Raw genomic sequence first — 23,129 nt, forward strand, 5'->3', positions numbered from 1 at the left:
CCCTGACCCGGCCGTGACTGCCCCCTCCCTCCCTGCCTTGCCCCGCAGTTCATCACGGACGGCTACGCGGCTCACCTGGCCCAGCTCAAGTACAACCACCGGGCGCGGCCGGCCCGCAACGCCGCCACCCGCATGGCGCTGCGGAAGGGCAGCTTCGGCCTGCCGGGCCAGGGCGACTTCCTGCGCTCCCGGAACCACCTGCTCCGCACCATCTCGGCCCAGCCCAGCGGGCCCGGCCACCGGCACGATCGGACGCAGAGCCAGGCGGACAGCGAGCAGCGGGGCCAGCGCAGCATGAGCGTGGCGGCAGGCTGCTGGGGCCGCACCATGGCCGGCCGGCCGGAGCCTGGGGCTGCCGCGGGCCCCAAGTAGGACCCCGTGGGTGAGGCGCTGTGGTCTCCATGGTGCTAGGCCAGGGCGGCCAGCCCCGCCAGGAGGCCTGATGGGCACACAGTGTCGGCTGGAGACAAGCTTGTCCCAGGGCCTGGTGGAGGACGTAGGCCGTGCCACACAGCCCTCCCAGCCCTGCCTCGTCCTAGGGTCTGAGGGGTTCCAGCTTGCAGGAAGACCTGTCCCAGGATGACAGAGGGACCAGGACTCCCCACGCGGACTGGCCCGGAAGACACTCCTAGACACTCGTCCTGCATTGACCTCCCAGCATCCCGACGCCAGGCCTGAGCCGGGGCCCAGCCCGCCACCTCCCATCCACTAGCTCACCCTGACACCCAGGTCCCCTCCCACTCGGTCACAGCTCCAGCGGGGGACAGCCTGCTTCTTGTTAACTCGAGTTACTCAACTGTTCAACCTCACTGGTTTTGCACTGATTTTTGAGAGTGGAGATCCGTTCCCATCTCCTGTGGCTACAGACATGCATGAACGACCTTCGCCAGTCTGGGACCTGCTGCCGGGGAGGCAAACGCTTGCGCAAGCAGGAGAGAAAGGCCGTGTCTTCACTTCTGCAGCTCCGCCTGGCCCGCCAGCGCTGTGGCAGCCCCCGGCCCCCGCTGCCTGTCCGCCTGCCCCACCTGGAACCCAGTGCGGCGGCGAGGCTGCTGAGGCCCAGAGCCGGCTCCCCGGAAGCCACGCCTTGGGCTCCTGGGCCCGGCCGGACCAGCCTCCTCTTCCACACCTCGCCTGCCGCCGGTCAAGGCCACGGCCTTGCTCTCCTGCGTTTCTACACCTTTCTACTTCTCCAATCTGATTTCTATGAGGTTTTTTTAAACGAGCAATCCTTGGCTGCTTCCTTTTCTTAACTCTTTCAGTACCAAACGCAGCCCCTCCACGTGAGAACACCCAGCACTGTGACGGAGTCCAGCCTGGTTCTGGGTCCCGGGGCCCTGGCCCCCTGCCCACGCAGCGGGGCGTGGGGTCCCCGCCTCACCCGACCCCCATTAATTCCACTGAATTTCTACTCTGGGGTGAGTGGGGCAACACTTAGGTTTTTTTAATGCCAATTCCGTTTTGATGCCGAATTTCAGAAGCCACAACTTGCTTCGTTAGCTTAAGGACAGGCAGCCACGACGCCATCCCCACCTGGTAAGGACCGCGCTGTCCTGCAGGCCGGGCCGAGCATCAGCCCTTCCTCCCCAGAAGCGACCGCGATCTCCGCCGTGGCGCTCGGCCCCCGGCAGCCCTTCTGCGGCTCCTCCACCTTCTCTGTAAGGCGCGGGGGGCCTGGCCAGGCCCCGACTGAGAAGCTGCTGCCAACCTGGACACGGCCTCGGCCTCACGGGCTGGGGCGGGGAGGCCCACGGATGGATGTTGACATTCTCCCGTGTGTAGATATGTACAGCCAAAGGGTCATGTAGATGTTCCGCGAAAGTGGGTCTACACAGAGTGAAAGCTATTTATTTTGTGCCGAGAGAAACTTCCGGAGGGTTAGGACCTTCAGGGTTTGTTCATATTTAAGATGTAGCTTTTTTTGTTCCAGGCATTATGTATAAAGCGACGGTTATTTTATGGACCAAGTTTTAATGTAAGTGTTGCCATGGAAGTACAATACCCGACCCCCGTGCCCCCGGCGGGAAACCCGCTCGGCCCGACAATCACAGCCCGGCGAGGGGCCCCTGCGGCCAGTGCCTCCTCCTCTGTCGGTCCCACCTCGCCCCATCTTGCCTACCACCTCGGGGACCAGCCATCCGGAGAAGCACCTGGAAGAGTCTCGGGCCCGCCTGCAATAAAGGCTGGGAGGCCTCCTGGCCCGGGGAGGCCGAGAGGGCAGTGGGCTTGGCCTCTCCCAGCCGGCAGCTGCCTCAAGCTCCGCGCTCTCCGCACGCCTGCTCAGCTGCCCGCCATGCCAAGGACAACAGCAATAGTCCCCTGGGCCTCTCCCAGCGGCTCTCAGCCATAGATGGTGAGATGGGCAGCCCACCCTCCCCACTGACGTCTCTCTTCTATATCCAGGTCTGCTTCCTGCCTCCCTTAAGATTCCTTTTGGCACATTCTCTTCTTAGGGAAGCACCAGTTTTTCAGAAACTAAGAGAGGGAGGGCAGAGTCCCTTAAAAATACCAAAAATGTTTACAGTGTTGGGTGCTGAGCCGCAGGGCTCAGGCCTGACCAGTCGTAACCAAAGGGTGAGGCAGGCCTTGCTGACTGCCACCCCCACCCCAGGCCTGTTGGAGGAGAAGCCTTAGTCCCAATCCCAACCCCAGCCCCAGGACTGAGCCTCAGCCCACCACCCCACATCCAAGCACCTGCCTTCTCTTTGATTTCTAAAGACGGATTCAGCAGAGACCCCACGCCCAAGTTTCCCAGCTCTGTCTGAGCTGCCCGCCTGCCCGCCCCGTCGCCGTCGTCTCGTCTTGGCCCCCTCCTGTCTCTGTCTGGGCCACGTGTGAGCAGCGTCCTGACTCGCCCCATCTGCCCTTGCTACCCCCGCACCTTCGGGCCTCAGTGTGCTCTGTATAGTGCCATTGTCTGTTACACCGATTAAAAAGCAGGAAGGCTTCCTTCTGGGCCTCTTTACTGCACCAGCAAACACAGAACACCGGCTGGGGATGAGGGTCCAAGACGGGGGCACAGCCTGTGCTGGGGCTAAAGCTGCAGCAGCGAGAGTACGTCTTTCCCAGTAAACAACACCCACTACACTTGCCTTCATACAGACAGGCTCACACGAGCCTTCCCCTGCCCTGGGCCTCCTTCCAGCCCCTTCCTAGACACAAACTCCCGTTCATCCTCACAGCAACCCAGTGAGGTGGGTGCGGAAAGCCTCTCTGCTTCACAGAGGCCGCAGTTTGTCACCTGGGCCAGGAGCCCTGCCCCGGCCGCCCGGCCCCAGCACCAGCACCTTGAACAGGCGGCATCTGCAGGATAAAGGGCACAGGACGCCGTCTGCCCCCCAGTCTGAGGGCATCGGGCTCAAGAGCCGAGTCTGGGTTTAGGGTGCAGCTGGGGTGAGTGCAGCGTCTGGTTGAGGCAAGCTGATCCAGGGACGAGCAGGGCAAAGGTGGTCGGCGCGAGGGCACATCCCGCCTTTTCCCAAAAACCCCTGGAGCCCTTGTTTTACTTCTGGAGGCTGGGTGGCAACCTTCTCTCCCTTCAGCACAAAAACCAACATTAACAAAGTTTCCAACCAGGGAACATTTAATATTTGGGAAGTTATGCTCTTTCAGGAGATGGGGAAACTGATTAGGCCAGTGACCCTGTCCTCTATCCCCTGGATCTGAGAGGAGGCCGGGCCAGAGGTCAGTCCACAGGAGGAAAGACAAACACCCTGGTGCCCGCTCTGAAGCCAGCCTCCAGGCCAGGCCACCAAAATGAGCCAGCAGGGCCCTCAGGGTAGCAGCCCAGCTCGCATCTGGAAGGCCAGGCCGTCCCCTCGGGTGGCTTGCTAGAGAAGGAAGCACACAGAAGGGGACACATCAGAAACAGAGCTGGGCGTGGACCCCGGGGAAAGGGGCGACACCAACCTTGTTGATCTCTCTGTGTCGTTCCTTCGTCACGATTTCCTCTAAGACCTCACCATCTCCCTTAATGAGCCTGGGGGAGGAGGGGAGAGGGGGCTGAGCCTCCAAGGCCAGAGCAACAGAACCAGACCCACCTGGCAAAGAGATGCCAGGCCTCAGGCCCCCACTCCCTTGAGCAGGGGGAACCTAGGTGCTCCCACTCCTGCCCCTCCCCCGCCCTTGGGACAGTGACAAGGCAGCTGGGTAGGCTCTGCCATCAGACCGGCCAACTGGCTCTTTGAAGACACCGCTCAAGGCCCTTGCAACCCCCACAACTGCTTGCTCTGGATGATAAAGAACAGCCTAGGGAGTCCCATAATGAGTAACTACTCTTCTCCAGTCTCTGGCTTTTGAGCACAGCAGCCATCGGCTCTCCTCCTGAGCGTGCAGAGCGTGTGGGGCTGAGCTGCGCCAAGACTCCCCACCTGGTGCGTCCTGTCTCCGGGTCCACCACCTTCCGGATGATGCTCTGCCGGGCATCCCACTCCTCCTTGGTCATGGGCTTCATGGCCTGGATGCGGGACTTCTGCTCATCCGTCAGGACTGCAAGGGGAGATGGCAGGGAGTGGGCAGTTGGGTCTCAGGGAGGGGACCCTTCCCCTCCTGCACGCCGGACAGCAGCATACCTGGGCCATCCTCTTCCTCCTCAGCCGATCTGTGCCACTGGTCCAGCGAGGGTCCCGGCAGAGCCTCGCCCTGCTGCAGCTTTGCCTTCTCCTTGCTTTTCTTCTTCAGCTTCTTCTTCCTTTTCTTCTTCTTCTTCTTCCTCTTCTTGTCCTTGTGCTTCCCCCGCTTCTTCCGGCCATCACTGGAGGAAGAGGAGGAGGACGAAGAGGAAGAAGAGCTAGAAGAACTGGAAGAAGAGGAGGAGGAGCTGGACCGTGGTCTCCTCCGGGCCTTGTGCTTGCTTCTCTCTGTGATGCAGGGAGAAGGTGAGGCTGGAAGGCCAGGAGGGGAAGAAGTAAACCTTTATCCCCTTGCTCTGGCCTGTGGCAGGCTTAGAGGGACGACGGAGGGGTGAGACCCTCCAGGCAGGGCCTTCCAGAGCAGGGATCATCAGCACTCTCTGGAGAGGCGCCTTCTGGGCTTCACCCAGCCACCCAGTCACTGTCTGACCAGGAGCAGGGCAGCCAGCCCCCAGATCTCAGCTCCAGCTGCACAAAAAGCATCAGTACGTGCTCCCTTCAATCCATACCCAATGAGCCAGACCAGCCTCTGGAATCTGAGCGTCTTTCCCAGACATCCAGGTCCTGCGCTCTGCAAACCTCTCTGGCTCACTGCGATGTCCCCACAGCCATCCCGAGAAGCCCGCCCAGCTGCCTGCAGCTTCCTCCCTAAAGTTCCCACACCCCTTTCCCGTTCCCTCCGGTCCTCACCCTCCGCCCCAGAGGAGGTGTTGCTGGCTTTGTGGTCTTGGGATCCAGAAGCCGAGCAGCTCCGAGCAGCGTCCTTACTGCTCTTCTTCCTTCTCTTTTCGGACCCGCGGCCCCGGGACCGGCTTCGGCTCTTGGAGCGCTTGCGAGAGCTGACGTGAGCCATAGCGCCGCGGGCTGGAGACGGGGAGACACGCTCGAACTGGGGCTCACACAGCCGGCCCCCAGACTGGGCTCGGAGGGCGGCTCTTCTCAGGGGCCCAGTGCCCATCACCACCCAGGGTAGGGACCGAGGGGGTCCGCGGCCACCGCACGATCCGCCCCCAGCCCCGGGGACCCCAGACCCTGCGCAGACACCCGGGGCCTCGGTCCCTTTAAGGGCCCGCCCCCGCCCGACCGCTCCACGCCTGCGCACGGCCGCCCCACGCCTGGACGCTCGGGCGCCCCTAGGAGCCGCCGCGGTCCTCAGCCGCCAGGTGCGTCCCGAATCCTTCCCTGCGCTCCTACCCTCCACCCCCGCGCCCTCCGCGGCCTCGCCGCCCTAAGGAAGGTCCCCGCAGCCGCTCTGTCCCCTTCTCAACCGCCCATCTGGCGGGACCGTCGGGCCCGCACCACGCCTTCGCGTGAGGAAGCGGCGGCGAGGGGACTTCCGGCCGGGGCAGTGCTCGGAGAGGCCGTCCGGCTGGGAAGCGAGGCGCTGCCGCCTTTAGTCCTGAGGCCCCGGGTTCCGTTTCCAGGGCAGCCCAAGAAACGGAGGCTGGCTCTCCGACCTCCCGAAGAGGGCAGCTGGGGATCCCGGCTTCCGCCCCAGGCGCGCGCGAGGCCGTGCATACTCCCCGGCCTCTGCCGCCGCCCTGTCCCGGTCTCCGACCGCCCTTCCTCGCGGCCGCAGCACCTGGGGTGCCTGCCCACCTGTCCCCCCCAGCAAGCTGTGAGACCCCTGGTCCTTGCCGCGTTCCCACCTAGTGACAACGCCAGGGCGGGACCGCTGTGGCCCGTGTCCGGAGTGGGCAGCTGAAACGCTCTGCTGCTGATTTTGCCCGTGTGGAACGGGGCCCGGTGTTCCAGACCCTCCCACCTTCCCAGGAAAGCCAGAGCTCTGGATTTCGAAACGGAAACCCCTGGTTTGCAAACGTACAACCCGGACCCGGCACAGCTGCACTCTTCACCCAGTTTGGGGGCTGCCCAGTTGCAAATGTCTCATCAGTAATGACAGCAGACACGGAGGACTGTTATGAAGTACTTTATGAACGTTAACTCATTTGACTCTCACAACAGCTTTAGGCGATGGATTCTTTCCAGGGGAGGAAACCGGCACAAAGAGGCTACGTGGCTGTCCCATGTCACACCATTGGAAGCAGCAGAATCAGAATCTGAGCCCAGGCAGTCTGGCTCGAGCACCTGCTCGTAACACCCCTCTGTGCTAAGCCCTCTCAGCACCAACTAGAAGTTGCTGTTGGTGATTCTCCCAAATCCCCCTCAGAGACAGATGTGCTCCAGCCCGCTGTGGCGACTGCTGATTCATATCTGTGCTCTTCTCTGGGAGGTTCCCTTGGCCACTGGGAGCCACCCTGCCTTGGAGATGGATGCCACTTCCCCACCCGCCCAGCCCACCCCCACCCTAACTGATGCAGGCCGCCTGCTGCTAGAGTCGGGCTCCAGAGCCCTCCGTGGGATTGGGCCGAGGCTGGATGCCCTTCGAAACCACATCCTGGCCCAGCTCCTTCCTGCCCTGTCCTTCCCTCACACCCTTCTCCTGAAGGTACTCCTTCAACAAACCACCTGCCCAGGAATCCCCATCTCAGTTTCTGGCTCGGACAGACCTGACCCAAGCCAGCCTGTCTGCTGAAAGAATGACGCAGACGCTTGTGTGTCCTTTCGAACCAAGAAGGGCCTGAGGGAGGCAGGGAGTTTATTATTGTCCAGCCCAACCCAAGGAGGCAGAGCCCTCGCTGGCCGTGCTACCCCACCGCGGCCCCGCTCAAGTCAGCGCGCACACATCCACGGTGGTGGGCTCCTCGCGGGTGAAGCCGTCGCCGAAGCCCTCGTCGTCCACCAGGTCGGGTTTGCGGCAGCACATGGGGCACAGGCGGTTGCGCACAGCAGAGGCCCGGAGCCAGACGACAAGGTTCCAGCGCTCGCCCATGCCCAGTGGCCGGGCCCCGTGCAGCTGGCCACCCCGGTGCAGGATGCCCTGGCCCACCACGTGCTCCACCTCCAGGGGTCTGGTCAGGGCTGACGGTGCCTGCAGAAAGTGGGGCTCAGGCCTGGGCACTTCCGGCTGCCCCAGGCCCAGCCCCGTGGGTCACACACACTCACCTGGAAGAGGCCCCCAAAGTACAAGGCGCCCCCCGTGAAGGCCTTGCCAAGGGCCACGTTGAGGGTGAGCTCGGCGTTATCATAGTGGCAGCCGAGCTCCCGGTCCTGGCCCGGGGCGTATTTGACCACGAAGGCCCGGTGGCTGTCGAGCCAGCCCCCCCCACAGTCTGGGTACAGCAGGGCCATCAGCGGCTGCAGGAAGCGCTCCCGCAGTGGCGTCACCAGCGGCTCATCCAGGCCTAGCTCGTGCAGCAGCACCTGGGAGGGGGACCCCTCGGGTCAGCGGGGAAAGGGACGGGGCCTCACCTGGGGTCCCTGGGGGAGTCTCTTACCAAGGACAGTGTTATCTGCAGATACCAACTCCATAATAATCCTACCATGATCTCATTTTACAGACGGGGAGACCAAGACCCTAACAGGGCCCAACAGCTCTTCTCCAGCACCGCACATACGGCCCCCCAGCGCCCACTGTCCCTGCCTCACCCACCCCATAATTGTTCATGGTGTTGGGTCTTCCCTTGGGCAGGTCTGACTGCTCGAAGTGCTCCAGCTCCTCCAGCAGGGCCTGGCAGAATGCTGCTGTGAACACCGGCACCCGGTAGATACGCTTCTCCCCTGCGAAGAGAGGGACATGGTTGGCTGGGCGCTCCAGTGTGGGTCTTTGTCCTCTGGAGCTGTGTGAGCCTGTGCATGCCTGGTCACCAATCTCTGCCTCAGTTTCCTCACCTGTACAATGGGGAGGACACGGGTACTCACCTCTCAGGGCTGTTGTGACCACTACGGACATACTGTGTGGGCGGCAGGGAGGCCTCTTCCTGGGCCCCCTCGTTGGTCCCTGGAGCCTCTCCCCCTGCTTCCACAGACACCCACACATCTAGTCTCTAGACTCTGACGGTGAGTTCTGATGAGGCCCAGAGATGGGAAGGGATTAGCCCAGTGATCCCCAGTGGGCCAGTGATGGAGCCAAGCGGGGATCACAGAGCCACCTCAGGCTTTCTCTGGCCACCAACATTTGCACCCCAACTGAAGTGCCTTTGGAGCCTCTGTTCCCCACACAGGAGGGGTGAGGGGGCCTGCTTCTTCTTACTGGGCCCTGTTATAGAGAGGCCAAGCAGAGGACAGAAATACAAATATTTCTGGGCAGATGGACCAGTGCCCTAGGGTGCCGTGTTCATATGGCCCCCACTTTCAGCCAGCTCACAGCCTAGCCCCCCGCCCCAGACCACCTGCACACAGTCTTCACTGTCGGGGAGTCAACGGCAATGAGGAGGGGTCCCTCCAGTCTAGGAGGGATGGCTTCGTTCACATTCCAGCCTGTGCCTCACAAGAGAGCACAAGCATCATAAAGGGAGCAACACTGCACACCTGTCTCCCCAGGGTACTGCCAGACCTAGGAATGACAGTAACCGTAAGATAAGGAAACCTTTCCTGAGCACTGTGTCCCCGGGCCGTTCAGCACATTACCTCGCTTAATCACACTTTAGGAGATGGGTATTACTAGCACTCCCCATTTCACAGATGATGACGCTGAGGCAGAGGGATTCAAGGAACTTGGAAGGGCTGGCACTTCCTGCTGGGTTTAGCCAGAGATCCCAGCAGGAGATCCAAAGGTGGAGAGATGGGGCATTTTTGAGGTTGGTTTGGCTTTGTGCCTCTGCTCAAGGTCACAGCAGTTACCTGGCTGGCCGTCTCCCACAACTCCAGGTCATGCAGGTTCAAGAAATTTCATTCTCGCCCACTTCTCCAGGTGTAGGGATAGGAACTGTCTGCTTCCCAGACTGCTGTTAGCCCTGGGCTGGGGGGTTTGGGGTGTGTGCTTCACTGTCATGCACACCTGTCTTAGTTGTCCCTTTGTGAAGTTCCTCAGTCCCCACCCCTCAAACGAGTATGCCAGCTGACTCACCCCTGACACAGGGAATGAGTATGTGCTGGGCAAGTGAGTAAGTGAATACTGACGCCCGGTCCCTGGCAGGTCAGTCCCACCAGCCCTTCTAGCTCCTGCTGGTTTGGATTTTGGAGGCAGACATGGCGGAGGGACCCCAGTGTCCCACCCCCCAATCCTACTCCCACTAGGTGATGGGGCCAAGACCTCACCAGACACCGTCTCCAGCCGCTGGAGAAGGCCTTCGAAGTCTGCACCTGGTGACGTGCTGTACTCAGCTGCGGCCAAAAACTCGGGGGCCAGAGCCTCATCCTGGGGGCAGAAGGCACTAGCGGTGAGGCAGACGGGCCCCAGGCCGGGACGCCTCCACCTCCTTCCAGTGACCTGGCCCTGCCGGGTACCTGCAGCGTGTTGTAGACATCGGGCCTCACCGGGTGGTAGGACTGCGAAATGAGGGCTTTCCTGGCAGCCGACTCCTGCCCCAGCCGCTGCCGTCGCTCCACCTCCTGCTCAAGCTGCGTGGCATAGGCCCGGTTACCAAGATGGGTCCTCCCATCACCCCCACCCCAAGGCCACTATGCAGAGGAGGAAACTGCGGCTCAGGAAGGCCACAGCAGGGCCTGGGTTGAGACCCAAGTCTGTCTACACACCTGACTCCCTCAGGGTAAACTGCCGGTGCCAAGCTGTTAGCTGAAGGCAGCTCCTTCTGGAAGGGGCCCACCCCGCTCTGGGCTGCACAGTTCAGAGCCTGACTGGGATGGGAACCCCTGGACGTGCTTCACCAGCTGGGCTGCCGAGGGAGAGGAATGGAATCCCAGCCGGGTGTTGTGTTCCAGAGGCTGCAGGGGGCCTGCCCAGGAAGCTTCCCCTTACTCACCCCCAGGCGAGGAAGGAGACAGAAGATGCCAGCAGCTCTGGCACCCACCAAAGTGGGGGTGGGTGAAGAGAGAAAGAGGCCGGGGCCTGGCTGCCCTGGTGGGATCTCAGCTCCTCCTGCTGTGAAACCCTGGGCAAGTGTCTCAAGAGGGTGTGAGGCAGACAACTCGGCATTTTCCACTTTCTCTTTTTCTGGTGCCAAGCCCCAGGCGCTGCAGTGAGGGGGCGTAGGAAGAGGGCAAGCTGGGGTCTAAGGAGCCCTTCAGGGACCTAGGGCTGGGAGGCCCCCTCGAACTGCTGGCCCAGTCTGAAGAGGAAGGGCAAGGCTGGCTGTGGAGGGGCAGAGGCGGGCAGTTACCTCTCCTACGAGCTGCTGGAAGTCCTTGGGGCTGACACACCCGCGGCTGCGCAGGATCTGAGAGCAGAAAGTCCAGTGAGCAAGTCTCCTAATGTCTCTGGGCCTCAGTTTCCCCTCGTGGAGGTGGAGAGGAGAGCCCCGAACCGACGGGGTCATTGTGAGGAGGACAGTCGAGAAGCTCGCTCAACGGAGAGCGGGGCTCCCAGCTGCAGTTAGAAACCGCGCCGAGGGGCTCCCCGCGCCGGCCCCGGCCCGAAGCACTTTACAAGGACGCTCATTCATTCGTCGCTCACGACAGCCTCAGCGGGCGATATTGCTCTCCCCGCGGAAGGGGGAAACCGAGGCACCCAGATCGGAGCACCCGAGCCCAGCGAATGCCTGCCGCCCGCTTCTCCGCAGAGCCAGTGCAGGCCACTCACCGGGCCGTAGTCCCGGCGCAGCTGCTGCTCGCCCCGGAAGCGCACGTGGAGCCCGTAGCGCGCCACGTACAGGTTCTCGGAGCAGAAACAGGCGCAGCGGCAGAAGCGCCGCGGGGCCCCAGCCGTTGCCATGGCGAAGAGGCGCGCGCCTCCCCGCTGGCTTCCGTAGGAGCACTTCCGGCGCGCCCCCAGCGGGGCGTGGCTTGGCGGGGAGGCGGCGGCAAGGGTGCGTTTCAAGTTCCCAAGTGCAGAAGAGAACGAAGACGCCGCCGCAGAAAACGGGGTGCGGCGGACTGAGATGCTCCCAGGCTGGGGTGCGGCGGCCGGGCTCGGCTGCGAGCGCGTGGTCTTCTCGTGCCGCCTCACAGCTTCCCCATCCACAGGGAGGGGACTAGTCTCCCCTCCCTACAGATAGTCAAACCAAGTCACACCTCCACGGGCCGGGGGCAAGTTGGGACTTGGAACCCCTCAAGGCCTTTTGTTAAATGCCGCTTCCCTCTTCTGCTCGGAGCTTTGGAAGAGGCAGCCAACGGCAGGAGGGGAGTTAGACGATGCCTGGGGTCCGAGCGCTCCAACTTGCCACTAGCCCGTTCTGTGCGTCTGAGCCTGGGTTTAGCAGTCTGCCGGGGCCCCTGTCCGGCACTCCTCGAGCCTTCGCCGCGGTGTCGGGATTCGCCGCCGGGGCCCCTGTCCGGCACTCCTCGAGCCTTCGCCGCGGTGTCGGGATTCGCCGCCGAGGCCCCGGGCCGCGTCCCCGCGAAGACGCTCGGTCCGGCGTGACTTCCGGTGGCGGCGCCGAAGGGTTGCAGTGTGGGCGGGGAGCAGGGTGTGGTCTGTAGGCGGCCACACCCCGCACCGCGCGGTCGGAGTTCGGCACAGCCGCAGTGTGAGATGAGTATGTTTCTTGTAGAGCTTGCACCCCTAGCTCAGGGAGACCCATCGTAGCTCCTACGTCTCTTACCCCGGGGATCCCCACCTTGGTCCGCCGTGCACCCTGCAGGCCCGGGTCTGCAAAGCCCCCGGAGGAAGATTGGACCTCAGCCCTGTTGCTAAGATGGGGAAACTAAGGCTCGTAATAGGGGATGAAGCCCCCTTCCCGATCCTGGAGTTCTGTCCCTGTTCAGCTTGGTGCGAGGATGGGAGTGGGGAGGAAGACTCCAGCTCTTAGCCCGAGTACACAGGTGACCACAAATGGTAACTCCTGTTTGCCGATCTCCCACTGTCTCTCCTTGCATCCGTACAGCAAAGCTTTGAGCGAGGTAGTTACGTCACCCATGTTACAGATGGGCAAACAGAGGCTCAGAGAGGGGCGGCGATGCCCCAGCGTTCACCACAACAGGGTTTCTCAGAATGGTTGGATTATGAGGGATTTCAGATTTCCTCTCTGTGCTTGTTGGGGTTTATTTTCTTGATGCTTTCCTTTCCCCCCGGATGTATGCACAGGTTTACACTCACATCCACAGTGAGACACTTGACACACTCAAACACACCCTTAACGTGCTCACACGCATTCACACACCATCACACGTGTGCTCATGCCACTGACACACTCACAACTGGTCATACACAGCACTTCACATACAGACACAGCCACACACTCATTCACACATGCAACACTCATGCACACCGTCACACACCTATCACCCACACTCACACATCCAGCACAGCCCCTGGTTCCTCCCAGCTCTGTGGCAAATTGGGCCCCGAGGCTAAGGTCCCAGGGCCCCAAAGGGAGATGGGAGACCTTCACATCCTGTGCGACCATGCCAGACCGTCCTTTCCAGTTCATGGAGACATCCACGAACATGTCTGGGGGTCCAGATCTCCCGCCAGCACCTTGAGGGGCTGGGAGGAGGCAGAATTCTGCTCTCAGGGCAAAACCTACACCAACAGCCTGATTGGTTTTCACCCTGGCTGGCCAGGGGCATCCTGAGTGATGGCGGTGAGCATGTGGAAGTGCGTTTTGAGTGACAGATAAGCTCCCTGCGCTTCTAGTCTCAGTCAAGGTGGGGAGATGGGAGTAAGCAAGGAAACAAGTACACGATCAAGTTATTTTCATTCAGTCGTAAGTGCCGGGAAGACAAGCTAGGTGATGGGGTGGGGAATGCCTGGAGGTGGCCGCTTTAGACCGATGGCCGGAGAAAGCCTCCCAAAGAGTGGCATTTCAGCCGCGCTCCAACGGCTGCAGCAAGATCTGGCAGGAGAGGGTTCTAGGCAGGAGAGTTAAAAGTGCAAAGCCCTGGGGCCCCTGGGTGGCTCAGTGGGTTAGGCCTCTGCCTTCAGCTCAGGTCATGATGCCAGGGTCCTGGGATCGAGCCCCGCATCGGGCTCTCTGCTCAGCAGGCAGCCTGCTTCCTCCTCTCTCTCTCTCTCTGCCTGCCTCTGTGCCTGCTTGTGATCTCTCTGTCTGTCAAATAAATAAATAAAATCTTAAAAAAAAAAAAGTGCAAAGCCCTGCAGTGGGACGAGCTAGGCATGCTTGAAGAACAGCAAGGCACACGAGAGAACAAGTCCTAGGGAATGAGGCCAGGGTGGTATTCCGGCCAAACCGCTGGGCTTAGGACACCACTGTTAACATTTTGGATTTTACTCTACACATGAAGGGAAGCTGCCCAATCCTCACAACAAACCATAAGGGTAGGAATTATTCCCATTTTGCAGAGGTGGAAAATAAAGGTCAGAGAGGTTGAATAGCCCACCCAAAGTCAGATGCCTCACAAGTAGTAGAGTCTGGAATAGAACAGGAGTCTGAGCCACGGGGATCCTGGGACCCAGCCCAAGCCTCCTAAAGGTACCAGGCTTCCCCAAGGGGGAGCATGACCCTCAGGGGCCGCTTCCTTCTCAAGGACCCAGCTCCACAGCCCAGAGCTGTGTGGTCTGAGAAGGTGTTTAAACTTTCATGGGTGTCTTGATTGCCCAACGATAGTGAAGGGCCCTGATCTCCAGGAAGGATCCATTTCCCCAGTTCTGTGTGCATTACCCCCATAACTGCCTTCCTCCCTCAGAGGCCCAGGGCAGGCCTGGCACGTGCATCCCCCCCACCCCCCACCCCTGCCAGTGCATACTGTTTCTCCCTTTGCAGTAGTTTGCAAGATAAGCATGTTCTGCTTATCCGTTCAGACCGGCTCTCCCAGGGGCCCCCTTCTCCTTGGAATCAGTGTCTCCACCCCTACCCTGCCCCAGTCTGGGTTCAATCACCAAACGGAACAACAGCAAGAATATTAATAGTAAGTACTGGGTCCGTGTGTTCTCAACAAGCACTGATGTGTTTTTGTTGTGTGTGGGGGGAGGGTATTATAGATTTTTTTGAGATTTTTTTTTTTAAGTAATCTCTATACTCCACGTGGGACTCGAACTCACAGCCTTGAGATCTAGGAGTTGCATGTTGTACCAACTGAGCCAGCCAGGCGGCGCCCCTGTGTGAGGTAGTATTAAACCTATTTTACAGATGAGGCTCCATGAAGTATAGGGGCCTGTCTAGGGTCATAAATCTAGTGAGTGGCAGGACCAGAATTACAGCACACACCCTTCTATCTGATTCCAGAGTGTGTTGGTGGGGGAGGGGCATGCATGTATATGTACGTGAATATATGCGTGTTACATGTGTAAATATTTCTATATATGTATCTATACACAGACTTGATTTTATAGAGAGCACACTATTAAAAAAGGGCACATGTCAGGAGTACAGCTGGTGAATCTTTACAAACCACACACCCATGTAACCAGCATCCAGATCCCCCAAACAGAACATTCCAGCCCCCACTGTGTCCCTGCTCAGCCACTACCCACCTCCCAAGGCTAATCACTATGGGGACTCCTAAGAGCCAAGATTAGTCTTGCCTGTTGTTGAATTTGATACAGATAAAATCAGATACTATGTATTATTTTGCATGAGGCTTCTTTCACTAAGCATTCTATTGGTGAGATTCATGGCTCTTGTCCTGTGTAGTGGCAGCTCTGTGCTTTTTCGTGGCAGCCTAGTGTTCCACCGGATGACCACTCCATCCCCTGAGCCATTCTGCCGATGAAGGTCACTTGTATCGTTTCCAGTTTGGAGATGTCATGAATGAGGCTGCTAGGAACACTGTAATTTATTTACCGCAGTAAAATACACATAACATAAAACCATTTTAACCATTTAAAAAATAGGCTTAACTTTTTTTTTTAAGATTTTATTTATTTATTTGACACAGAGAGAGAGATCACAAGTAGGCATAGGCAAAGAGGCAGTCAGAGAGAGAGGGAGAAACAGGCTCCCCGCTGAACACAGAGCCCGATGCGGGGTTCGATCCCAGGACCCTGAGATCATGACCTGAGCCGAAGGCAGATGCCTAACTGAGCCACCCAGGTACCCCTAGACTTTACTGTTTAGAGCAGTTTAAGGTTCACAGCAAAATTGAGTGGAAAGTACAGAGATTGATCATACGCCTCCCCCCCACCCCCACTGTCAACATCCCTTCCCAGAGTGGTACATCTGTTACAACCCATTCCTTCACATCACACATTACTGCCCAGCGTACATTAGGCTTCACTCTTGGAGTCGTATATTCTGTGGTTTTTTTACAACGTAGAATGACACACCTCTACCATCATGGTCTCATACAGAATAGTTTCACTGCCCTCCAAATCCTCTGCGCCCTCTCTGTTCATCCCTCCCCCATCCCTACCCTCTGTTCATCCCTCCCCCACCCCTACCCCCCCCCCCCCCCCCCCCCCCCCCCCCCGGCAACCACAGATCCTTTTACCACCTTCATAGTTTTGTCTTTTCCAGATGTCATATAATCAGAATCATCCCCTCGCCTTTTCAGATTGGCTTTTTTCACTTAGTAATTGACATTTATGTTTCCTCCGTGTCTTTCAGTGGCTTGATCACTGAATACTAGTATATTGTCTGGATGGACCACATATAAGTAAGTGGCACTTACCACCAAGTGAAATGATTTTATGTATTTACCTGTTGGTTTCCTATCTCCCCTACTCTGCAAAGGATGGGGTTTTTCTTTTTTTTTTTTAAGATTTTATTTATTTATTTGACAGAGATCAACGACAGTGGATCCATCCACCTACTAAAGGGCATCTTGCCTGCTTCCAAGTTCCAGCAATTATGAATAAAGTTTCGATAAACATCTGCTTGCGGGCTTTTACATGGACATCAGTTTTCAGCTCATTTGGGTAAATAACCTAGGAATGTGATTGCTGAATCATACAGTAAAAGTATGTTTAGTTTTATAAGAAGCCACCAAATCCTTCAAAAGTAACTGTACTGTTTGCATTCCTACCAGCAGTGCGTGCGAGTTCCTGTTGCTCCACGTCTTCCCCAGCATTTGGTGCTGTCGGTGTTTTGGATCTTAGCAATTCTATGAGGTCGGTAATGGTATCACGTTGTTTTCATTTGCGATTTCCTAATAACATGACGTGGAGCATCATTTCATATGTTTATTCATTACCTGTATATCTCATTTGGTGAGGTGTCTGTTCAGGTCTTTGCCTCTTTTCAAAATTGGGCTGGTTTTTGTTGTTGTTGTTGTTTATTGTTGAGTTTTGTATATTTTAGATAACAGACTTTATCAGATACAGGTTTTTGTGGATATTTTCACCCAGTCTGTGGTTTGTCGTCTCATTCTCTTGACCATATATTTGCAGAGCAGTTTTTTTAAAGATTTTATTTATTTATTTGACAGAGAGAGATCACAAGTAGGCAGAGAGGCAGGCAGAGTGAGGGGAGGGGGAGGAAGCAGGCTCCCTCCTGAGCAGAGAGCCCGATGTGGGACTCGATCCTAGGACCCTGAGATCACGACCCGACCCTGCAGAGCAGTTTTTAATTGTCATGAAGTTCAGCTTATCAATTCTTTCATGAATCATGCCTTTGATGTTGCATGCAAAATCGTCTCCATACAGGGCGCCTGGGTGGCTCAGTGGGTTAAAGCCTCTGCCTTTGCTCAGGTCATGATCTCAGTCAGGGTCCTGGATGGAGCCCTGTGTCGGGCTCTCTGCTCGTCAGGGAACCTGCTTCCCCCTCTCTCTCTGCCTACTTGTGATCTGTCTCTCTGTCAAATAAATAAATAAAATCTTTAAAAAGAAAATCGTCTTCATAGCCAAGAAAAATCCAGATTTTTTTCTCTATCCTCTTAGAGTTTTATAGTTTTGCATTTTATATTTAGGTCTGTGGTCCATTTTGTGTTAATTTTTGTGAAAGGTGTGAGGTCTGGGTCTAGATTTTTTTTTTAACATATGGATGTCCAGTTTTTCCAATACCATTTGTTGAAAAGATTGTGTTTGTTCCTTTGTACTGCCTTTGCTCCTCTGTCAGAGATCAGTTGACTGATTTACATGGGTCTATTTCTGGATTCTCTATACTGTTCCATTGATCTGTGTGTCTACTCTTTCATCAAAACCACACTGACTTGATCACTGTAGCTTCATAGTAAGTCTGGAAGTCAGGCAGCATCAGTCCTCCAACATTGTTTTCCTCCTTCAATACTGTGACGGCTGTTTTCACTCAGCAAAGATGTTGGAACCTGGATCTGGACCGAGCTCTGAGGCACTCTGACGTTTGGATAGCCCATCCAGGATACTTTCTTCACGTACAATCATATATTTGCTTTTTGTGTTTGCATGAACGTTAGCCTGCTCCAACTTTATTCTGTCCCTTGGTTTTACCCAATCCATTTAGGAGGTCATTCCGTACCTACATAGCTTCTGTATGCAGACACATACAAACATACGTTGCTCTATTCCCTGCCGCACTTTTCTGTTGAGCCCCGCTCTGTAATGATTTGGCCAGTTCCCTATGGAAGGGTATTACAGGTATTTTCAGAGTTTTGCTACTACAGTAACTATCTGCAAACTAGGATCTTTGCTCCCCTCGACCAGTCTTATCTATAGAAGAAAATCCTACTGGGTCAAAAAAAAAATGCTTTTTAAAATCTGAACTTTGCCAAGTTCTCCTTGAAGGAGGCTGTCCGTGTGAGTGGCAGAGGCTATTTTAAATTCAGAGTGCTTTAAGCCTTTGACTGAAGGATGGAGAGGTGAGGGGATATGTTGCCCCACCTGCCACCCCCTCTGGGCCTTGACCTACTTTCCCAGGTTCTTGGTTCAGGCCGCACTGTTTGCCCGGAAGCCTGGTCACCTTGCACCTTTCCCAGAGAGCCCTTCCCAGCTTGAGTGGCCCTGTGTCACTTTCCGTGGCCGCACCCAGTTTTATTCCTTTATGGCACTTACCACTAAATGAAATGATCTTACGTACTTACCTGTTGGTTTCCTATCTCCCCTACTCTGCAAAGGATGGGGTTTTTCCTTTTTTCTTTTTTTAAAGATTTTATTTACTTATTTGACAGAGAGAGAGAGACAGGGAGGGAGGGAACCCAAGCAGGCTTCCCCGTGAGCAAGGAGCCCGACACAGGGCTTGATCCCAGGACACTGGGACCAGGACCTGAGCAGAAGGCAGACACCCAGGCGCCCCCGGGGGTCTTCCTTTTTTCACACTCAGCTGTATTCCTAGCACGCTGCCCCTAGCAGTCCCTCAGTGGGTATTGCTGCTTCCCCTCTCTCAATCCCTACAATCCTGCTCTACTTTTCTCTCTAAAATGTCTTCCCTTCCAACCAGATGTAACTAATTTATGTATGGTGGGTTTTGCCTGCCTCCCTCACTAGAGTGCCCGCCCCAGCAGGGCCCGGATTCTGTTTGCACACTGCTGCATCTCAACAGAGTAGAATGACACATGGCACATAGTAGGTGCTGCACAAATATTTGTTGGAAGAAAGAAAAGAGAGAACGACAAAGAGGAAGGAAGGGGGGAAATGAAGGAAGGAAAAAAGCAAAGATCGTAACTCCCACATGGGCTGGCGGGTTGTCCCTCGGGAGGAAAAGACCCAGTAAAGAGCTAGCGCCCCCACCAGGTTGGGCTTGGAGCACAGAGCTGGAGGGCCCCGCTGGGCGGGAGGGGGCGGGGCCCGTCTCAGGTGATGGGGGGAGGGCTAGCTCTGGCCCCGCCCCCGGATGCCCCGCCCCGTCCGGGGGCCCCGCCCCACCCGTCAGCTGGCCCGGGCGCCCGCCCCGCTCCGCTCCGACCTTGCCGCGGCGCAGCCCGGGTGGGAGGAGGGGAGGAGCGGCGGGAGGAGCGGAGCGAGTGCAGTGCCGGGCGCAGTCTCCAATGAGCCGCGCGGAACCTGCGCCCCTGACGACCCGAGCCCCCTGCGCCCTTTCCCTACGGCTCACCTGGTGCCAGGTAAGGTAACAGGTAAGAGCGCGGCGCCCGGGTCCCCCGAACACGTCGTTCTCAGGCCGAGGTGCCAAGCCGGACACAGGCTGGGGGCGTCTGGGGCCCCCTGCCTCCGAGGTGGAGTAGGCAGCACCTTTGGAGGTGGCAGCCTTCCGGGAGCCTTCTCGCCCCCGCTCCTGTCCCCAGGCGTCCTCAGCTGCAGGTCCCAGCCCCCCATCCCTGCAGCAGCATCCTTTCCACGCCCGCAGGACGAATGTTGCTTGCTTTTTTTTTTTTTTTTTTTTTTTAACTCCTCACGCGCCGCTGCCTCTTGGAAAATTGTGGGGGTGGCTTTTGGGGAGGATCCTGCGATGGCTGTTCTCCCCCCACGATCGGAATGGTGCGACTTCCCGTGGCTCCCCACGTTCTACAGCGGGCGCCTGCCCACGGGTCCTGAGCACCCTGGCTGTGGCAGAAGCCCAGGGGGGCCGACCTGGGCCTGCCTTACCCCTCAGTTTCCCCCGCTGGTCAGTGGGCTGACGTTCCACACGCATTCACCCTGGCAGTAAGCCTGTGGGTTCCCAGGGGCTCCTCCCTTATTTCTGGATCTGTGTTAAAACAGGATGGCTCCTTCCCCCCACCTGATGTCATTAAAAACAGCTTTAAGCTGAAGCTGGTCTGTCAGGATTCACTGTCCTGCCCTCTGCCCCACCCCCTGGAGACAGGCTGGCCTCCATCCCTGCCTCAGAGGGCAGGTGGCAGGTGACCAGAGGAGGGTTATAGAAAGGCCACCGTAGCTCCCCAGCCACGAGTTACCTGAAACAACTTTCCCAAGTCTCTGAGAGAGGGCAAGTCCCAGCATGAGATGCGGTGGACTGAGCAAGGCTGGAGTCAGGATGGCACAAAGTGGACTCAGCCCCGTCCTGGCACTGCATCCGGAACACCCCCCGCCCCGTGACACAACCCTCCGTTAGCCAGTGTGCTGAGCAGTGAATGGGCCTTTCTGCTGCTGTGTGATGACCGTATGGGGTGAAAAGTTAGGAGTGGACCAAGATGCTTGGACCACCTAGGTCCGTGAGTAGCCTGGGCACGTGCCGTCCAGAAAGTCCAGTGTTGGGTTTCAGTCCTGCCTTTGCCTGGTCTCTGCATGCCACTTATCTTCTCCAGGACTCTGTTTCCCCATCTCTAAAGTGGGGGTGATCATGCGAGGACCTCCCACAATAGTGGCAAGGATGAATTCGAATGGGAGATGCTGGGCACTTAGCCCATTGTTTGGCAGTGAGTAGCACGCCGTAAACAGTAGCTGTTACGGTTGTAATAATAGTTGTCATTTATTATTTCCTATGTGTTGCACTTTCTTTCTGTGCAGCTGACGGCGGTAGGTGCCCTGACCACCATTTCTACTGAGACAAAGCCTTCGGCAGGACCCCCTATGGGGATGGGGTCATTTGCTAACCCTGTGCCATTCCTTAGCATCTGGGGGCAAGCTGAGTTGCCCCTGTCTTCCCCAGGCTTTGTCACATCCTGGGCAGTGCCTGCTCTGGCCTCTGGCCACCACCTTGTCCTTGTCCCTTGGGCCACTCTCGTCACCCATGTGCTCACACTTTGCCCTCCAGCTCCACCTGGCTGAGCTCGGCCGCGTCCTCCAGATAACGGAAGCTGGAGAGCGGGGCTGGGCCTCCAAGCAGCCCGATGGTCCTCATTCTCCGCTCCTCACAGTCTTGCCTAGTGGTCTTGTCCCTTTCACCCTCCTGCTCAGTAACTTTAAAAATAACAGAGTAGCCTGTCCCCACCGAGGGCTGTAACCCGAACCGAGTTGGATTCTGCTCCATCAGAGCCTGGAGTACAAGGACTCAGCACTTGGGAGTATGAGGCCTTGGTGCTATAGCTGCTCTGTCCTCAGCTTGCTGGGTGACTCTAGACAGCCTCCACCCCCTGCTTCCCTGTGCCTCAGTTTCCCCATCCATACAATGTGATTCAGATAGTCTGTAATGCTGGAGTGTGAAACTTTGCTTATTCTGGTGAAGGTAGACATCTGGGGTCCCCGTGTTGATGGCTGTCAAATGGGGTTGACGTCACCCCAAGTGGAGGGGTGTTGGGAAGGAACTCCTCCAGGGACTGGGAGTGGGAGCAGGAAGAGTGTGCCAAGTCCCTCAGCTGGTCTCGGGCAGATCTGCCTCCTGTTCTACTTCTGAACTCCAGCTCCCTTCCAGGGCTAAAGGACTCCTTGTGCCCACCAAGAGGTGAGCAACAGCCAGGGTGTCTGGCAGGGCCTGGGTAGCAGGCGGTGGCTTGGCCCGGAGGCCTGGTGCGGCACTGGGCCAGGATCATCCCTCCCTGGGCTCCGAATCACGCTCACCCACTCACTGGCTTCCCGAGGCCTCTGCATTGCAGCAGACGGAAGCCTTTGCTGGCAGCCCAGCTGGGGCTCGGGGTGGAGCAGGGAACTGGGCAGGGGGTGTCTGTTCCCACCAGCACTTGCCCTGCTCCCTCCCCTGCCCCTGGTCCCATTCAGCCCTGGCTTTCCTTGGAGCCCCAGCTGCTGACAGGGGATCCTTCTCTGGCACTGATTTGAGTCTTACCTGGAAGTGCTAGGCTTTAGATGGGGCCCAGGCTCAGGGGCTATTAAGCCCCTGGGTCCTTTCTGCATCTCAGACTCCACCTCCCCCAGCGACATTAGGTGGTCTTGCCTGCCCCTGGAGAGGCTGTTTTGAAGCATTAGGGCTTTGGAGCTGAGAGCACAGACTTCTGAACTCCACAGCCTGGGTTCACATCCCAGCTCTGCCACTTCCTAGCTGTGTGATCTGGGACAGCTCACTTAACCTCTCTGTGCCTCAGTCTTCTTGACTGTAAAATGGAGATAATAATAGATCACAAAGTCCTTGTGAAGATTCATGTATTTAAATCACATTCATGCATTCAAGTCCTTACACAAACACTCCCTATCAGCACTTGAATTGACAAGTGTTTTAGCTTCATAGTTTAGAGCCCAGATTCTGGAGCCAGATAGCTCTGGGTTCAAATCCCGCTCTGCTACTCACCAGCTGTGTGATCTTGTACAAGTTCGTAATTTCTCTGGGCTTCAATTTCTCCATCTGCTAAATGGGGTTGAGGATAGTACAAACCTCACAAGTTGTTTCAAGGGTTAAATAAGCAAACACATATAGTGCATGGCCTGTATAAAAGGCTGGGCCTGGGGCTTCTGGCTGGCTTACTCAGTAGAGCATGTGATTCTTGATCTCAGGGTCATGAGTTCAAGCCCCATGTTGGGCATGGAGCCTACTTAAAATAGAAGATAAAGTTAAATGCTATTTAGAAAAAAATGTTTTAAAAATTCTATAAGGGAGGGATGCCTGGGTGGCTCAGTTGGTTAAGCCGCTGCCTTCGGCTCAGGTCATGATCCCAGCGTCCTGGGATCGAGTCCCGCATCGGGCTCCTTGCTCGGCGGGGAGCCTGCTTCTCCCTCTGCCTCTGCCTGCCATTCTGTCTGCCTGTGCTCGCTCTCTCTCCCTCTCTCTCTCTGACAAATAAATAAATAAAATCTTTAAAAAAAAAAAATTCTATAAGGGACACCTGGGTGGCTCAGTCGGTTAAGCTGCTGCCTTTGGCTCAGGTCATGATCCCAGGGTCCTGGGACCGAGTCCCCCATCGGGCTCCTTGTCCAGTGGGGAGCCTGCTTCTGTCTCTGTCTGCCACTCTGCCTGCTTGTGCTCTCTCTCTGACAAATAAAATAAATAAAATCTTTTAAAAATA

The 23,129-nt window shown here is 57.2% G+C and overlaps 4 protein-coding genes across 19 annotated transcripts in view; 2 read left to right on the plus strand and 2 right to left on the minus strand.

Annotated features, from left to right (window-relative positions):
• PITPNM2 (phosphatidylinositol transfer protein membrane associated 2) overlaps positions 1-2,949 on the plus strand; it is a 133,189-nt gene extending 130,240 nt beyond the window's left edge. For 8 of the 9 annotated variants that reach the window (XM_047697587.1, XM_047697594.1, XM_047697593.1 and 5 more), the window contains one exon: positions 49-2,949. In XM_047697587.1, the coding sequence (XP_047553543.1) occupies positions 49-372 (324 nt within the window). In that variant the 3' untranslated portion in view covers positions 373-2,949. The remainder of the gene's footprint in view (positions 1-48) is intronic. The other variant, XR_007121915.1, reaches the window with a different exon arrangement.
• Positions 2,950-3,562: 613 nt separating this feature from the next.
• Positions 3,563-5,987, minus strand: ARL6IP4 (ADP ribosylation factor like GTPase 6 interacting protein 4). The gene is made up of 6 exons (XM_047697609.1): positions 5,826-5,987; positions 5,322-5,495; positions 4,572-4,883; positions 4,371-4,488; positions 3,910-3,979; positions 3,563-3,830 (listed from the first exon to the last, which is right to left on the minus strand). The coding sequence occupies exons 2-6, from the start codon at positions 5,482-5,484 to the stop codon at positions 3,774-3,776; spliced, it is 720 nt and encodes a 239-aa protein (XP_047553565.1). The 5' UTR covers positions 5,485-5,495; positions 5,826-5,987; the 3' UTR covers positions 3,563-3,773.
• Positions 5,988-7,191: 1,204 nt separating this feature from the next.
• Positions 7,192-11,963, minus strand: OGFOD2 (2-oxoglutarate and iron dependent oxygenase domain containing 2). 3 transcript variants are annotated; one of them, XM_047697606.1, is made up of 7 exons: positions 11,173-11,962; positions 10,754-10,810; positions 9,921-10,034; positions 9,732-9,831; positions 8,125-8,252; positions 7,638-7,895; positions 7,192-7,563 (listed from the first exon to the last, which is right to left on the minus strand). In XM_047697606.1, exons 1-7 carry the CDS (start codon positions 11,302-11,304, stop codon positions 7,300-7,302), a joined length of 1,053 nt encoding a protein of 350 aa, XP_047553562.1. In that variant the 5' UTR covers positions 11,305-11,962; the 3' UTR covers positions 7,192-7,299. The 3 variants fall into 3 exon arrangements, with proteins under 3 accessions (XP_047553562.1, XP_047553563.1, XP_047553564.1); XM_047697607.1 differs by lacking the exon at positions 9,921-10,034 and having other exon boundaries at positions 11,173-11,963; XM_047697608.1 differs by lacking the exons at positions 9,732-9,831; positions 9,921-10,034; positions 10,754-10,810; positions 11,173-11,962 and adding an exon at positions 8,364-9,426.
• Positions 11,964-16,461: 4,498 nt separating this feature from the next.
• The window catches only part of ABCB9 (ATP binding cassette subfamily B member 9), a 31,225-nt gene continuing 24,557 nt past the window's right edge, over positions 16,462-23,129 (plus strand). For 2 of the 6 annotated variants that reach the window (XM_047697603.1, XM_047697602.1), the window contains exon 1: positions 19,202-19,415. The gene's annotated coding sequence lies outside the window, so the exon portion shown is untranslated. Of the gene's footprint in view, positions 16,540-19,200; positions 19,416-23,129 lie in introns of those variants that run through there. The other 4 variants (XM_047697601.1, XM_047697599.1, XM_047697604.1 and 1 more) reach the window with 3 other exon arrangements.

This window comes from Lutra lutra, chromosome 12, assembly GCF_902655055.1.
Source record: "Lutra lutra chromosome 12, mLutLut1.2, whole genome shotgun sequence".
Lineage (NCBI taxonomy): Eukaryota > Metazoa > Chordata > Mammalia > Carnivora > Mustelidae > Lutra > Lutra lutra.